Here is a 19,034-nt window from a genome sequence, read left to right as displayed (position 1 = left end):
TCTATTGAGATGAGGATTGAGATATGTGATGTGCATGTGTTCAATGCTGTTTACTTACTGTTATGGTTTGTTTGCTAATTAGCGGATACATATACAAATCTGCACAACGGTTATGTGTATAGACACATTTATTACAGATACTTGATATTGTACAAATTATTGCACCTTTATTATGTATGATTACATTGCAATGTGGTATTTCACTATATTATTATATAATATTATTGCTATGGTTGATTGCTATGGTTGATTGTAATGCAGGTTTACAATGTTAAGATTACAATGTATAGTGTAGTCTTCACTATACAACCTTATATACGCTTGTTCTGTATCCACTTTTACTATAAGAATGTTGCTTACTGCTAATTAATCAATTAGGAATGTATGTACTCTTGGGTGTGTCCTTGCTAACTATTGGCTAGATTTAGTTTAAATAGGTTGTCCGTTGGAAGGTGTATTATGCCTGATGAAACGGCCCATGCTAGGGCTGAGAAACGCGTTGCATTATATGTAACCATTGCTTGTTACTGTTTTTAATTTTTATTTTAATAAACTAACTTGTTGTATACAAGCTCTGGTTCATCACCTTTTAAACTTGTTGTATACATCACCTGGTTCATCAGTTTTAAACTTTTCCAATTTACTTCTATTATCTAGTTTGCTTAGTTCTCTTGGTATCCTTTGCTGAAAAGCATACTTAGGTAGTATCAATAGCAGCAATGCTCTACTGGGAGCCAGCTGCTGATTGGTGTTTGCACATATATGCCTCTTGGCATACATTCTAATTGACTCACCCAATATGGACCTAAATTACAACTGTGCTCAAGGTAAATCAATAGCACTATTGTCAAAGGTGCATTAGGAATTCTTCAAATGCCTATGTCCTTCACTTAGAAGAAAATTCTCTCTCTCTCTCTCTCTCTCTCTCTCTCTCTCTCTCTCTCTCTATCTATCTATCTATCTATCTATCTATCTATATATATATATATATATATATATATATATATATATATATATATATATATATATATATATATATATGTACACACACACAGTATACAACAGCAGTGAGTACACCCCAGTGCAATATCACTTAAATGTCAAATGATTAAAAATTGTATAACCTAACAGTAACTGCATTGTCTAAGTTTTATAGTAGGGTATTTGCTCTTATGTAAAATGAAAAACTAACAGTTTAGATTTACTATATTAAAAAGTCTATGGTTACAGCAAATTAATGCTGAAACGTGTAAGACTGTGATCTTACCTACTACATTTTGTATGTTGCTCTGCTGTATTATCTATTTGTATCCTTTTTGTACTAATTGTACTCAATAAAATTGGACGTTTTATCTTTTTAACAATTGAGGGTCAGAATCCTTTCGGAACTTATTTATTGAGTAACTGCATTGTCTAAGTTTTACAGTAGGGTATTTGCTCTTATGTAAAATTAAAAACTAAGTTTAGCTTTACTATATTAAAAATACCGGCCCCAAAGCAGGAAATCAATGCAACAAAAGTCAGTGCACCTTTCATTACTGAGATTCAAATCTTTTATTTTTTTCAATACTTTGCATGTCCACCTTTATTTTTGATGACAGACTCAATCCTCCTTAGCATAGAGGAAACCAGTGTCATACAAATTTTTGGAGAAATGTTCTGCCCTTCTTCAGAGAGAATTTTTTTCAGCTGCTCTTTGCTGGAGGGGTTGTGTTCCTCTACCATTCTCTTTAAAATACCCCAAATGTGTTCTACTGGATTCAAGTCAGGTGACATACTTGGCCAGGTCTTAGTTTTCACTTGTTTCTTCTTTAGAAACTCCTTTGTGATTTTGGCAGTGTGCTTTGGATCGTTATCATGCTGGAATATTCGTCCTCTTGTCAGACAGTATTTTGGTATATTTCAGGCATTCATGGTGCCATCTATAAATGTCATCTCCCCAACACCTTTTGCAGTCATGCAGCCCCGTATCGTCACACTCCCACCTCCATGAATCACTGTTGGGACTATGCTTTCACTGTAATAATCCTGACCAGGTTCACACCAAACATGCTGTACCCCATCTGAGCCGAAAAACTGTATTTTAGTCTTTGCTATCTTACTAAATAATGTGCTCCCAGTATTCATCAGGCTTTTCATGTTGTTTAGCAAAGTTTAATCTTGCAGTTTTGTGCCGAAGAGCAAGCAAGGGTTTTTTCCTTGGATGCTGTCCATAGAAGTTGACATTATGCAATGTCCTTAGCACTGTCTGAGCTGTCACAGAAACTCCAATTTCTATCGATAAACCCTGAGCCAAATCTGAAGCACTTATCTTGATGCAAATCTGAAGCACTTGCCTTTTGCCTGTTTTTCAGAGCTAGATTGTGCAAGTAGCGCACTGTCTGTGACGTCATTTTAGGAGGACAGCCACTGCAGCTCTGATTTTTGCCACTGTGTATCGATCTATACCTCCTGATTACTGCTGCAACTGTAGGAAGAACACAGGAAGACAACTGTGTTTTGACTGATTTTTAGTTGGTCACCAATCTTCCTGTATCCTTTTCCATCTTTGTAAAGTCTCACAATCAGATTTTTTAATTCCTCTGGCAATTCTTTTCCATGTGGAGACATGATGCAAACTTGCAGATAGACACAGCCCATTGGTCAAAAAATTAGACTGTTTTGGTAACTACGCTCATGTAATTAGGCTAATTGGAAATCATAGGTGTACTCAATTTTGTTTCAGTGATCTAACCTGTGTGTCAGTGACCACAGGTGTATTCACTTTTGTTGCATTAAGTTTCTACTTTGGAGCCTGTATTTTCAATATAATCTTTCTAAAGTATTTCAGCGAGATTACGAGTTTTGCGGTAACAGGGGTGCGTTGCTAACAAGCCTTTTTTTCCCACCGCTCACTTAAGACAACGCTGGTATTACAGGTTTTTTTAAACCTGGCGTTAGCTGCAAAAAGGTGAGTGTAGAGCAAAATTTAGCTCCACATCTCACCTCAATACCAGCGTTGCTTAAGTCAGCGGTAAGCTTGAAAAACGTGCTTGTGCACGATTTCCCCATAGGAAACAATGGGGCTGAGCCTGCTGAAAAAAAACCTAACACCTGCAAAAAAGCAGCGTTCAGCTCCTAGCGCAGCCCCATTGTTTCCTATGGGGAAATGAATTTTATGTCTGCACCTAACACCCTAACATGAACCCTCAGTCTAAACACCCCTAATCTTACATTTATTAACCCCTAATCTGCCGCCCCCGACATCGCCGACACCTGCATTATATTATTAACCCCTAATCTGCCGCTCCGGACACCGCCGCCACCTACATTATACTTATGAACCCCTAATCTACTGCCCCCCCAACGTCGCTGCAACTATATTGAATTTATTAACCCCTAATCTGCCGCCGCCAACATCGCCGCCACTATTATAAATTTATTAACCCCTAAACCTAAGTCTAACCCTAACCCTAACACCCCACTAACTTAAATATAATTTAAATTAAACTAAATAAATTTACCATAATTAAATAAATTAATCCTATTTAAAACTAAATACAGGTAGCCCTCAGTTTACGCCGGGGTTAGGTTCCAGAAGGAATGGTTGTAAATTGAAACCATTGTAAATTAAAACCCAGTTTATAATGTAAGTCAATGGGAAGTGAGGGAGTTAGGTTCCATGCCCGTCTCAAAATTGACATAAGTAACACCTAATATATTATTTTTAAAGCTTTGAAATGAAGACTTTAAATGCTAAACAGCATTATAAACAGTATCAAATAATCAAACATCACAATATATATTATTAAACTAAGTTAAATGAACAAAAACATTTGCTAAAACAGTATTATAATCTAATAAAATAATCACACAACACAGAAAATATAATCAAACTAAGTTTAATGAACAAAAACGTTTTTTTACTTGTATTTTTCTGCAATCAGTTCTCTGCATTGTTAGCATGTTAGATAATATTGGGTCGGCACCTATTCTATGCATTTCAATCTGCAGTGATCAATAAGCAGTTAGGCACCCTCACCTCAAGCAGCCGGACAGGAAGATAATACGGAAGTGGCTGGTAGATCTTGTTGCTCGATAGCTCTGGTCTGATCTGTGTACACAGATTAATTTCAGGCTGTTAAGCTTGCTTAACTTTGCTGCAACACAAGCGGACAGCTCCACCTACTGGCTATTTTAATTAGTGCACTGCTTTTCAATGCATTTCAATAGCAGTCACATGACTGAAAAAAAAAGTTCTTATTCTGAAACGGCACAAATTGAACCGGTGTAAACCGAGGGTCACCTGTACTTACCGATAAAATAAACTCTAAGCTAGCTACAATATAACTAATAGTTACATTGTAGCTAGCTTAGGATTTATATTTATTTTACAGGCAACTTTGTATTTATTTTAACTAGGTAGAATAGTTATTAAATAGTTATTAACTATTTAATAACTACCTAGCTAAAATAAAGACAAATATACCTGTAAAACAAACCCTAACCTAAGTTACAATTACACCTAACCCGACACTATAATTAAACTAATTACCTAAACTACCTACAATTAAATTAAATAAACTAAATTACGAAAAAAAAAACCCACTAAATTACAGAAAAAAAAAAATAATTACAAGAATTTTAAACTGATTAAACCTAATCTAATCCCCCTAATAAAATAAAAAAGCACCCAAAATAATAAAATTCCATACCCTATACTAAGTTACAAATAACCCTTAAAATGGCCTTTTGCGGGGCATTGCCCCAAAGTAATCAGCTCGCTACCTGTAAAAAAATACAATACCCCCCCAACATTAAAACCCACCACCCACACACCCAACCCTACTCTAAAATCCACCCAATCCCCCCTTAAAAAAACCTACCCCCCTGAAGATCTCCCTACCTTGAGCCATCTTCACCCAGCCGGGCACAAGGTAGGGAGATCAGCCAATAGGATTTATCCTACCTTAATTCCGATTGGCTGATAGGATTCTATCAGCCAATCGGAATTCAAGGGACGCCATCTTGGATGACGTCACTTAAAGGACCAGTCATTCAGTCGTCGGCCGTCGGATGAAGAGGATGCTCTGCGTTGGATGTCTTGAAGATGGACCCGCTCCACTCCGGAAGGATGAAGATAGAAGATGACGCCTGGATGAAGCCTTCTGCCGGTCTGGATGTCCTCTTCTGGCCGTATAGGATGAAGACTTCGGACCCTCTGTAGGACCACTTGTGCCCGGCTGGGTGAAGATGGCTCAAGGTAGCGTGATCTTCAAGGGGGTAGTGTTAGGTTTTTTTAAGGGGGGATTGGGTGGGTTTTAGAGTAGGGTTGGGTGTGTGGGCCGTGGGTTTTAATGTTGGGGGGTATTGTATTTTTTTTACAGGTGAAAGAGCTGATTACTTTGGGGCAATGCCCCGCAAAAGGCCCTTTTAAGGGCTATTTGTAATTTAGTATAGGGTAGGGAATTTTATTATTTTTGGGGGGGCTTTTTTATTTTATTAGGGGGATTAGATTAGGTGTAATTAGTTTAAAATTCTTGTAATTCTTTTTTTTTTTCCTGTAATTTAGTTTTTTTTCCCCCCCGTAATTTAATTTAATTGTAATTAATTGTAGGTAGTTTAGGTAATTAGTTTAATGATAGTGTAGTGTTAGGTTTAATTGTAACTTAGGTTAGGATTTATTTTACAGGTATATTTGTCTTTATTTTAACTAGGAAGTTATTAAATAGTTAATAACTATTTAATAACTATTCTACCTAGTTAAAATAAATACAAAGTTGCCTGTAAAATAAATATAAATCCTAAGCTAGCTACAATGTAACTATTAGTTATATTGTAGCTAGCTTAGGGTTTATTTTACAGGTAAGTATTTAGTTTTAAATTGGATTAATTTATTTAATTATGGTAAATTTATTTCGTTTAATTTAAATTATATTTAAGTTAGGGGGGGATTAGACTTAGGTTTACACTTTGGTTTTGGGGTTAATAAATTTAATATAGTAGCAGCATTGTTGGGGTCGGAAGATTAGGGGTTAATAAATGTAGGTAGGTGTTGGCGATGTTAGGGATGGCAGATTCGGGGTTAATAATATTTAACTAGTGTTTGCAAGGCGGGAGTGCGTCGGTTTAGGGGTTAATACATTTATTAAAGTGGCGGCGATGTCCGGTCGGCAGATTAGAGGTTAAACATTTTATTTAAGTGTTTCCGATGGGGGGGGGGGGGGCTCGGTTTAGGGGTTAATAGGTAGTTTATGGGTGTTAGTTTTAGCACTTTAGTTAAGAGCTTTATGTTCTGGTGTTAGCCCATAAAACTCTTAACTACTGACTTTTAAATGTGGTAGGAGTCTTGCCAGGAGAGGGTGTACCGCTCACTTCTTCCAAGACTCGTAATACCAGTGTTAGGCAAATCCTATTAAAAAGATAGGATACGCAATTGACGTAAGGGGATTTGCGGTAAGCTCGAGTCGCGGAAGAAAAGTGAGCGGTACACCTGTACCTGCCAGACTCGTAATACCAGCAGGCGTTAAAAAGCAGCGTTGAGACCCCTCAACGCTGCTTTTTAAGGCTAACGCAAGACTCATAATCTAGCCGTTTGTTTTTTATTGTTTATAATAGGAAATACTCTACTTGTCAACTTAGAAATAAATGAATTATTGAGAGGTGATACAATTTTGAATAATTTGATATTTAAGCGATATTGCCCAGGGGTGTACTCACTTCTGTTTGTGTGTGTATATGTATGTGTATATATATATATATATATATATATATATATATATATATATACACGGCTAGATTACGAGTTTTGCGGTATGGGTGAAAAAGCAGCGTTAAGGCTCTTTTTCACTACCGCTGATATTGCAGGTTTAGCAGCACCGCACACTTTTTTGGCCGGAATGCAACGTAACTTCCGCAGCTTTCAAAAAGTCCTTTTTCAATGGGACTTACTTTGCGCCGGTATTCCGAGTTTGCCTGGGAGGCCAAAAAGTGAGCGGTACAGCCTAAAACTACAAGATCCATAACGTAAACTGAAAATCAGTAGTTATGGGTTTTATGCTACAACGCCGTAACATAAAACTCATAACTAAAGTGCTAAAAAGTACACTAACACCCATAAACTACCTATTAACCCCTAAACCGAGGCCCTACCGCATCGCAAACACTAAAATAAAATTATTAACCCCTAATCTGCCGCTCCAGACATTGCCGCCACTATAATAAACATATTAACCCCTAAACCGCCGCACTCCCGCATCATAAACACTAGTTAAATATGATAAACCCCTATTCTGCTGTCCCTAACATTACAGCAACCTACATTATTGTTATTAACCCCTAATCTGCCGCCCCCAACGTCGCCGCCACTATACTAAAGTTATAAACCCCTAAACCTAACCCTAAGTCTAACCCTAACACCCCCTACTTTAATATAATTAAATAAATCTAATAAAAAATTCCTATCATTAACTAAATAATACCTATTTAAATCTAAATACTTACCTATAAAATAAACCCTAAGCTAGCTACAATATAACTAATAGTTACATTGTAGCTAGCTTAGGTTTTATTTTGATTTCACAGGCAAGTTTGTATTTATTTTAACTAGGTAGAATAGTTAGTAAATAGTTATTAACTATTTACTAGCTACCTAGCTAAAATAAATACAAATTTACCTGTAAAAAAAAAAACCTAACCTGTCTTACACTAACACCTAACCTTACATTACAATTAAATAAATTACATTAATTAAATCCAATTAACTAAATTACAAAACAAAACAAAACACTAAATTACACAAAATAAAAAAAGAAATTATCAAGCATTTAAACTAATTACACCTAATCTAATAGCCCTATCAAAATAAAAAAGCCCCCCCAAAATAAAAAAAAACCCCTAGCCTAAACTACCAATAGCCCTTAAAAGTGCCTTTTGCGGGGCATTACCCCAAAGAAATCAGCTCTTTTAACTATAAAAAAAAAATACAAACAACCCCCCAACAGCAAAACCTGCCACCCACAAAACCAACCCCGCCAATAAAATCCTAACTAAAAAAAACTAAGCTCCCCATTGCCCTGCAAAGGGCATTTGGATGGGCATTGCCCTTAAAAGGGCATTTAGCTCTTTTGTTTTATATATTGGAAGTCGGAAGTCTGGTTGCATGTTGTAAGTAGCAAAGTTGGCACATTGTATTTGCAGAATGTACATTCCTATTGCAGCACTGACAAACACACATTTTGGGCTATGTGCTTAATTGTTACTTCTGTGAGGGTAAATAGGGCAGAGAGAGAGTGATTGCAGAGGAAAGTGAAAGTGGAGAAGAAGGTAGAGTTAAGAGGGAATGGAGAAAAAAAGATTGAACAGATATGAAAGAGGTGAAAGAGATGAAAAAGGCAATTAAGAGAGAGAAGGGAGAGATGATAATTATATTTAAAAAAAAAAATTCTCAAGGTCTGCTATAACCTTCCATGACTGTCAGCACTCTCTGTATTCGCTCAGTTCAACAACTTCCTTTTTTTTATCTAGCTGTTGTCTTTCCCAGAACATCTAGTTGATGTTTCTAACTGATATGAACTTATTTTTGTTAATTTATTACTGTATGTAGCATTATTTAATTTGCTATGATATAAAATAACACAATATTACAAAATGTTTTACAATGACTTAACATATGCAAGAGAGTGAAGTAGTGGGTGTGGGTGGGATTAGAAGTGGTGAGTAACATTTAGTCCTGGCTTGTAGCTATATATATCTATATCTATATCTATATCTATATATATATATATATATATATATATATATATATATATATAAAAAAAATCTCCAGCATAAAAAGGCACTCACTGGTTAGGTAAAACATAACATTTAATTAGTTACATTTAAAAAACATGACGTTTCGGAAGCATTTCGCCCCCTTTATCAAATGTATGATACAGCCTGAAAGTGTTACAAAAGCAGTATGTCCCCTTATTAATCCCATCACCTTATATACCCATGTGTTGTTCCATTAGACGCCGAGCCACGAGTGCGGCCCATGTACCATGCCAGGCGGAAGTGACGTCATCAGCGTGAATTACGCTCAGACGTCCGTTGCCTAGGGGATATACAGACGCGGTGAGACCGGCCAATAGCATGGCTCAGATACCTGTTAGTAAAAAACATAACAATCAGTTTAGGTGCCGCATTAAGTCTGTATATACCCGGTGGCGCATAATGGACACAAACATTAAAAACACATATGATTTATAATTTAAAATTTAAAACAGATCCATCGATCCAACTATACAAATGGAGGACAGAAACAGGATATGAATAGTTTGACGTGCACTCTGTCATCAAAAAACAATTATTGCTGGAATAAAGGCTAGCATGTCTAATATAGCATATACAACATATTCTGCTATCAGACAATAAATATGCATAGCTGCTTCACTAGTACACATCCACTATAGTCATGTATCCCAGAGTATGACAGAAACCCTGATACCAGAGGACATGTGTCAGAGACCTATAAGACATATCAATTTGAGGCATACAATAAGCACGGTTATAGGCATCAAGACATTGTCAGAAGTCCAAAGTCACATTAGTGGGACATTTAAGATTCCATATAAAATGGTGAAAAGTCCAGCATAGTGTTCAACCCCTTCGGTGCCAGGGTATCCAGCATGTAAATCCACCTGGTCTCCAGTCTGAGCAGTCGATTGCCCCTATTGTCCCCCTTGTCAATGGTGGCACATGGTCTATAAGCATAGTTCTAAGACTTGAGACACTATGCTTGCAACGGGCAAAGTGGCGCGCAACTGGCTGATCGGAGTTACCCTTATCGAGGGCATCTCTAATCGCACAGAGGTGATTGGCCATCCGTTCCCGAAAAGTAGTGACCGTTTTGCCTATATAAACAAGGGAGCATGGGCAAATCAACATGTAAATTACATAGGTGCTAATACACGACAGTCTATAGTTGATTTTATATCGCTTGGTGGTGTGTGGGTGTTGAAATGTTTCTCCTTTCAGCATGCTGTCACAGGTTACACAGTCCCCACATTTAAAGCAACCCTTCTTATTTGATTTCAACCAGGTGGTCCCTTCATAACACCTAATGGGGTCAGTTTTAACCAATAGGTCTCTCAGATTTTTTGCTCGACGATACACAACCCTAGGGGGCTGTTTATGCAAAAATGGTAATGTTTTGTCGGTGTTAATCAAGTCCCAGTGTTTGGAAACCATATTTTTTACATCTTGGTGCATAGGATCAAAGGTGGTGATAAAATTGAGACTCTCATCTGGTATGGTATTGTTCTTTATGGTGACTACTGCACCCTCTGAGCGTTTCACCACTTTCTCCTTAATCTCCTTAACCAGCTCATCATCATATCCGCGTGCAATTAGCTTATTTGACATCTCGTCCAATTGTGTCTCTCTATAATATGCCTCGGTATTGTTGCGTAGGACTCGAGTGAGCTGAGAGGCGATTATCCCATTTTTTTGATGTGTTGGGTGATAGCTATGAGCTTCCAATAGGGAGTTTCTGTCCGTAGGCTTGGTATATAAAGATGTACCAAATCTACAGACCCCTTCACTGATCACTTTGAAGATGTTGAGGTCCAAAAAATGGACCAAATCAACATCATATTCCATTTTAAATTTGATTGGAAGTGTCAAGCTATTAAGTCCATCAACCCAAGATCTCAAACTGTCAGCAGTGCCCCGCCAGATAAGGAAAACATCATCTATATATCTGGTGTAATATGCCACCTCTACCATGTCCTGGGGTCGCATAACAAACCGTTCATACCAGGACATGTAAAGGTTGGCATATGTAGGGGCCATATTAGACCCCATAGCGGTCCCTGAGATCTGCAGGTAAAAATCCTTTTCGAATTTAAAATAGTTTCTCTCCAAACAAATTTGTAAGAGTTCCAAAAGAAACTCAATGGGGGGGGGGCATCATAATGCTGGGATCCCACCACCATAGACCTGACAGCCTGTACACCTCCCACATGAGGAATGGAGGTATACAGACTGTCAACATCCATGGTAACCAGGATGTCGCCAATCTGTAACTGATCAAATGTGGTGAGAAATTTTATGAGACTAGGTGAGTCTTTCAAATATGCAAAAGTATCCTTTACCACTGGCTGTAGGTGATGATCAATGTATTTAGCAATATTTGAAAACAATGAACCCCTAGCAGAAACAATTGGTCTGCCAGGGGGATTAATTAGTGTCTTATGAACCTTGGGCAACAAATACAGAACTGGTGTAATTGGAAAATCAACCGTAAGGAATGCTACTTCATTCTCATTCAGAATGCAGGCTTCACCTGCAGATCTCAGGGACTGATCAACCAGTTTTTTAAACATTATGGTAGGATTACCTCTAAGGCGTGTGTATACATTCTTGTCAGCAAGTTGGCGTTTGGCTTCTTGACGGTAATCGTCATAGTTCATAATGACGATTCCGCCACCTTTATCCGCAGGACGTATGATGATAGTTTGATCATCACTGAGGTCCTTGATAGCCCTGAATTCTTTAGGTGTCAAATTGGGAAAGTGGGGTTTATCATTATCCTTATCGATATCATGGCAAATCATACGGGTATATCCTTTAATAGAAGAGTGTGTGGTGGTAGGTTCAAAAGTGGATCTAGGTCTAAACGTATGTTCAGTGGAATTGTCCTGTACTATCTTTGAAAAAATCTTTCAATTTCAACTTTCTCTGTAGATTGTGAACATCAACAATCTTATGAAATTTGTCATGGTTAGGAGTTGGTATGAAGGACAGACCACGATTGAGTACACTATGTTCAATCTCAGTGAGACTCACTGAGGTTGAACACAATGTCTATTTCCTCTTGTAATTTTGCTTTTTTGTTGTACCCACCCCTTCTGATATGGGGTCTCTTATTTCTCTGTCTACATTTGGCATCAGTGGTGGTTTTGCGGCTGCTCTGGTCATAACCCCAGAAAAAGAAGCCGTATTAGACTTGGGGGCCTGTGTGATGTTTACATCATCAGCTGCGTCCCCTTCAGAGGAGTCCCCACCACTGGTGTCAATAGTACCAGCGATATTTTTTGGTTTAATATATCTGCGTCTAGTTCTAGGTGCATCCTGATCCTTGCCGTAGAGCCATCTATAGACCCGTTTTTCTCTGTAATCACACTCCACAGAAGCCAGTTTTCTATTTTTAAAGGAAATAAGATCATTCTTATATTTTTTGACTTGTGTGTCCAGCTTGGTGACCCAATCCTGAGTTTTGTCATCAACCATGGTCTCATAACCACGAGATTCAATAATCTCAATCTCTACTTTCATTTTGTTCTCTAACCTGGTAACCTCTTCAATAACTAATAAAACCAAATCGTATGAACATTTATTGAGTATTGAGCACCATTTGCGACAGAACTCAGGATTGGATCGCCCAATAGTGGGAATATTTTTAACCCTAAAACCTCTAGGGATCTGTTTACCTCTATAGTAGTTAGATAGGTACACTGCATGTAAGTGGAAGTCAATCTCCCTCTTTTTTAAATTAAGTAGTTTATGGTACACATTAATGGGGGTATCACCCCTCAACTCACTCAGGTCCGTTGTAATCAGGATTCTATTGGCATCTTCATCTGTGTAGGTGAGGATGTCTGTATTCACATCATCACCACCATTGGTCGTTGAATTGGTATCTTGTATAGCTGCCAGCTCAGGTATGTCCTCCATATTGCCCCTTGTTAAATGGGACAAAAGATATCACAGTAAAAACAATTAGTGAGACAAGGTAAAATCCGTTTTGTAAAATCCAAGTTGAAAGCAATCTCTATACAAAGAAGCAAATCCAGTAATAGGAGGTAGGGTGCACAGTCCATAAATATATAAACCGAGATCAAAAGAAAAGGCACTCCATAAATAATAGCAGCTCCCAGGGTGCACTTCAAAAAATATCAAAAAATCTCCAGCATAAAAAGGCACTCACTGGTTAGGTAAAACATAACATTTAATTAGTTACATTTAAAAAACATGACGTTTCGGAAGCATTTCGCCCCCTTTATCAAATGTATGAAACAGCCTGAAAGTGTTACAAAAGCAGTATGTCCCCTTATTAATCCCATCACCTTATATACCCATGTGTTGTTCCATTAGACGCCGAGCCACGAGTGCGGCCCGTGTACCATGCCAGGCGGAAGTGACGTCATCAGCGTGAATTACGCTCAGACGTCCGTTGCCTAGGGGATATACAGACGCGGTGAGACCGGCCAATAGCATGGCTCAGATACCTGTTAGTAAAAAACATAACAATCAGTTTAGGTGCCGCATTAAGTCTGTATATACCCGGTGGCGCATAATGGACACAAACATTAAAAACACATATGATTTATAATTTAAAATTTAAAACAGATATTTTTTGAAGTGCACCCTGGGAGCTGCTATTATTTATGGAGTGCCTTTTCTTTTGATCTCGGTTTATATATATATATATATATATATATATACTGTATATATATATATATATATATATATATATATATATATCTTAAGGATCTATTGGTGAAAACGGACCCCAAGCAGTGTTACTTGACCGGGAACAAAAGGAATATCAAGGGATCTTATCACTGTTTGGGCTGCACAACATGTAATGGCCTAGTGGGTACCAAAGTATTCCATCATCCACACACAAATCAAACATTTTCTATCAGGCACTCTATTACGTGCACTACTACTCACGTAATATATCTATTATTTTGCCCATGTTCCTGTTTCTATGTAGGGAAAACATCTGGCACACTCCGTGAGCGTATGGCAAATCATCGCCACGCCATAAGGACTGCACTCAAACAAGGAGATTCTGAGCAGCCAGTGGCGCGACATTGCGCCAAAAAGGGACATTCAGTGTCTTCCATCCGTTATATTCTAATTGATCACATACCCCCATTGGATCGGGGGGGGCGACCGGAACAAGCAACTTCTGAAACGCGAGGCCCAGTGGATGTTTAGACTGGGCACGATACAACCAGGCGGCTTGAATACCATGCCGGACTTTAAGAGACTGTTGTGATCAATAATTGGGGTGCCACATACTTGGGGTATGTCAGGTGGACACTGTGGCTCCGTTTTTGTTACACATTTCATTTGCCCCTATTTTTAGGGGGAATTGATGTGTACCTAACGGCACGGTGCAGGGGTGACATCTGTCTCCATCTTCTCCGTGGAAGCCTGGTCTGCCCTGTGCAATTACCCACTGTTCAAACACGCACCACCAGTCTTATAGCAGATATGATCACTACTATACCCACTTGGAGAAATTTCTAATGTTGGGACTTTATATATGAGCTACATGTCCTTATTACCATTATCTTTTCTATCTTGCCATATTGGTGGCTTTGCTGCCATGTTTGAGGCTATAAATACAAAATAAGGTTACTAACCTTGTATATCTTCCCAGCCATTATATATATTCATCTGCATCTATATTTGGGCTGATGTATGTTATAACCGGCCGATGGCTACATTTACTATATATGAACACGATGTGATGCCCCAGCTTTACAGTTTATAATTCATACAGCCCTACAATATCCCACATATTCCTTTCATTATATATTCCTCTCATTATATGCATCTATCTGTTCGCATATTGATTGAAGTAATATTCATGCCAACTGTCAGTTGGTCCAAGTTACCTTTATACCATATTGATGTCACACTCTAATTTTTTCCATCCATATTTGCAGCATTCCATTTGTTTCTTATTTAGAAAATGTCATTCCAACCACATGTACTGATACATGATCCAATTGTTATTTTAATAGTAATGAGCATATTCAGCATGAATATATGTTGTTTTGCACATTAAGAAAATCTTCGTTCTATCAAGTTGGTATTTTGTTTTAAATTTAACACAGGTAATGACACCTATGGGTAATCTACATTGTATACAATTACCTTGGTTACTGTCACCATGCCAACTCGATGCACAAACACTATCAAATATGTATTTGACACACTTTTAGGTATTTGTGGCAATGTTCCACATGTTTGTCTATATGAAGTTCTCTACACTAGTATGTCACATAAGAATGTTCAAACATGTAGATTGAATAAGTTTATGAATAAGTTTATGATTGTATATTGGGACCGAAAACCGGAAGTGATGTAATGAAACTTCCGGGTTTCGGACAGCACTGTGGAACGCAAGATGCGTTCCAAGCTCGAAATATTGGCGCACTTTTTTGGAGAGGCACTAAGGTTGGTGTGATTTAATTTGTATGAAACACTATAAATGAGTTGTATTTTGTCTATTATGTATGCTGATGAAGGGGTTGTGAACCCCGAAAACGTTCCATTAAATTGTTTTTTTGAAGAAGTCCTGAGAGTGCATTCTCTTGTTTCTTATTTGATGCTGTATCATTGCACCCAGGCGAGTTGTCTATCGGTGGGCTGAACTGGAAATTGTTGATTAATTATCTATATATATATATATATATCTATCTATATATATATATATATATATATCTATATATATCTATCTATATATATATATATATATATATATATATATATATATATCTGTATATATATATATATATATATATATCTGTGTGTATATATATATATATATACACTCACCGGCACCTTTATTAGGTACACCTTGCTAGTATCGGTTTGGACCCCCTTTTGCCTTCAGAACTGCCTTAATTCTTTGTGGCAAAGATTCAACAAGGTGTTGGAAACATTCCTCAGATTTTGGTCCATATTGACATGATGCGAATCTCCCGTTCCACTACATCCTAAAGGTGCTCTATTGCATTGAGATCTGGTGACTGTGGAGGTCATTGGAGTACAGTGAACTCATTGTCATGTTCAAGAAACCAATTTGAGATGATTTGAGCTTTGTGACATGGTGCATTATTCTGCTGGAAGTAGCCATCAGAAGATGGGTACACTGTAATCATAAAGGGATGGACATAGTCAGCAACAATACTCAGGTAGGCCGTGGTGTTTAAAAAATGCTCAATTGGTACTAAGGGGCCCAAAGTGTGCCAAGACAATATCCCCCACACCATTACACCACCACCAACAGCCTGAACCGTTAATACAAGGCAGGATGGATCCATGCTTTCATGTTGTTTATGTCAAAAACTGACCCTACCATCTGAATGTCACAACTGAAATCTCAGTCATCAGACCAGGCAACGTTTTTCCAATCTTCTATTGTCCAATTTTGGGGAGCCTGTGCAAATTGTAGCCTCAGTTTCCTGTTCTTAGCTGACATGAGTGGAATTTGGTGTGGTCTTCTGCTGCTGAAACCCATCTGCTTCAAGGTTCAACGTGTTGTGCATTCAAAGATGGTATTCTGCGTACCTTGGTTTTAACGAGTGATTATTTGAGTTACTTTTGCCTTTCTATCATCTCGAACCAGTCTGCCCATTCTCCTCTGACCTCTGACATCAACAAGGCATTGTCGTTCACACAACTGCCGCTCACTGGATATTTTCTCTTTTTCTGAAAAATTCTCTGTAAGCCCTAGAGATGGTTGTGCATGAAAATCCCAGTAGATAAGCAGTTTTTGAAATACCCAGACCAGCCTGTCTGGCACCAACAACCATGTCACGTTCAAAGTCACTTAAATACCTTTTTTTTCCCCATTCTGATGCTTAGTTTGAACTTCAGCAAGTCGTCTCTACCATGTCTAGATTCCTAAATGGATTAAGATGTTGCCATGTGATTGGCTTATTAGCAATTTGTGTTACCAAGCAATTGAAGAGGTGTACCTAATAACGTGGCCAGTGAGTGTATATATACAGACTGCACACTGGCATATTGCCAGTAACAGAAATGGAGGTGCAGTTGAAGGGGGGGGGGAGCTATTTCTGAGGAATAAGGGAGGTGGGAGGTTGAGAAGAAAATAAATACATTATAGAAAGAGAGAAAAAAAACCTAACTGCATACATGGTGGAAGATAATGGTGACCAGTAGGAAGAAGGAGAATAGAGAGCTGTTTGGGAGGTGGTTGGTGTCAGGTGGGTGGGTAATCACTCCACCACAATACATTTTACCCTTAGAAGGTAACTGACTAACCCCTTCGCTGTTGGGCATTTCAGAGGTGTGCTATGCAGCTGCAATTAGCAGCCTTATAATTACCAAAATTCTGAGCAAAGGGGATCCTAGAGAAACTTTTACACCCATTTGTCTTATGACTGCAGTAGTTGTTTTTAAATTTTTAGTTTGAAATCCAAAGTTTGTGAAAACTATTTTTTATATGATGGCAGTTCTGCTATAGCAAATAATAGTTACCCTATCACATCTTTTTAGACATTGATGCAGATTAAGGCGTTAAAACGATGGTAAACTTTACATGTTTTAAAATCAGGTCAGGAATCTAAGCTAATATTTTAGCTGGATTTTTAATTGATCACTTCTAATAATGATGCGCTGTAGCTTACTTTTTTAATCTAGACGTGCCATTTTAATACCCTGTGCTCCGGCCACCCACTTCAAAGCTAATATTTTTTCTGTGCTAACAGTTTGAATTATTCTCCAATCAGCGCTCAAATTAACTCACAAAAATATGAGTTTGGAAGTGGCCGACCGGAGTGTGGGGTATTATAATTGCAAGGCTATATTAAAAAGTAAGTTATGGTCATCTTTATAAGACGTGATCAATTAAACTCCATCTAAAATATTGCTTTGATTGCGGAGCCGATTTATATTATATACATCTTTTTCCATTTTTTGGTAGTTTTACAATCATTTCTTAAATTTAAATAAAAAAAGAGCAGGCTTTATTTCTGTGTACATGGAGTGATAGCAAAAATGCTAAATATTCTCTTGGTACTTTGGGCAAGTTTTTCTCAGAAATTCATGAGGGGTTAATGTTCCTTTACCTATATATTTAGGCTGACCATATTGCCGCTTTAAAAAGAGACACATATGAAAAATACACGTCAGGGCTGTTTAAAGAAATGTTTTTTATAAGAACCCTGACATATGTATTTTTTATGTGTCCCTTTTTAAAGCGGCAATATGATCACCCTATGTATATTGCAAATAACATGCAATACCAGGAAAATGTCCTTAAAACAGACAAAGCCTGAGTGAAACTCCATTTGGAAGCCCACATAATGTCACTGACTATCAAGACATAAGTGTTATAGGTGATTTTTTTTTTCTTTGTATGTGTTGCAGCTAAGAAATCTTTCTGTACAGTGCTCACAAAATAATTATTTTCTGTGTATTTAGTTATTATTATTTTTTTTAACAATTTACCTTCTTCCCCCCCCCCCCCAGTTTTCGAGCAGTATCAGAAGGCCAGGACACAATTTGTGCAAACTGTTGCAGAGCTTGCTACCAGGCCCCAAAATATTGAAACATTACAGAATGCAGGTACTATTATATGTGGTAATCAAGATTGTGCAGAATGCTATCATTTTATGTTCTAAATACAATGTAATTTTAATCATGTTAAAGGGACATGAAACCAATTTTTTTTGGTTCTTGGGTTCCCCACGTCTTCCATCCTCACATTATCTTCACCATTTCCAAGTTCCTTTTTGCTGTCATTATGAGTCTGGACAATGGTGCCGCATATCCTCTTAACTAAGCATCACACTTTACTGGTTACCTGTGTCATTGCTAGGAAATGGAATGGACTGGACCTTTAGTGCTGCCATTCCTTCTTTGTTTACATTGTGCAAGAGCACTGGTGCGTCTTAAAGAGATAGTTTACTGTCATTTTTTTATTTCCCTTTAACGTGTTTCTAGTGATCTATTTTACCTGCTATAGTGTATTAAATTGTTTACAAATAGCTCCTTTACCTTAATTTTGTAATTTGTAATATATGATTTTGCCTGTTGTATCCCCACTTATACTGAAAATGTCAGTACTTAAGTAATGGTTATAGAAAAGCCCAGAGGGGGGTTAGACAGAGAGGTACTAAAATGTTAATTTTTAATTCTTCTCTCTAAGGGCCCAATTATCAAAAACTTACTGCTATGGAGAGAAATCACACAAAATCTTTGTTTAAGAACTTATATTGTAATATACAAGTCTCTCCACATAC

General features: G+C 37.6%; 1 protein-coding gene across 1 annotated transcript in view; it reads left to right on the top strand.

The window, feature by feature from the left end:
- Positions 1-19,034, top strand: part of SPAG6 (sperm associated antigen 6) — a 367,292-nt gene that overhangs the window by 24,154 nt on the left and 324,104 nt on the right. The window contains exon 2 of the mRNA XM_053713957.1: positions 18,262-18,357. Coding sequence (XP_053569932.1) covers positions 18,262-18,357 — 96 coding nt within the window. The remainder of the gene's footprint in view (positions 1-18,261; positions 18,358-19,034) is intronic.

This window comes from Bombina bombina, chromosome 5 (assembly GCF_027579735.1).
Source record: "Bombina bombina isolate aBomBom1 chromosome 5, aBomBom1.pri, whole genome shotgun sequence".
Lineage (NCBI taxonomy): Eukaryota > Metazoa > Chordata > Amphibia > Anura > Bombinatoridae > Bombina > Bombina bombina.
This window is presented reverse-complemented; position numbering and strand designations above follow the sequence as displayed.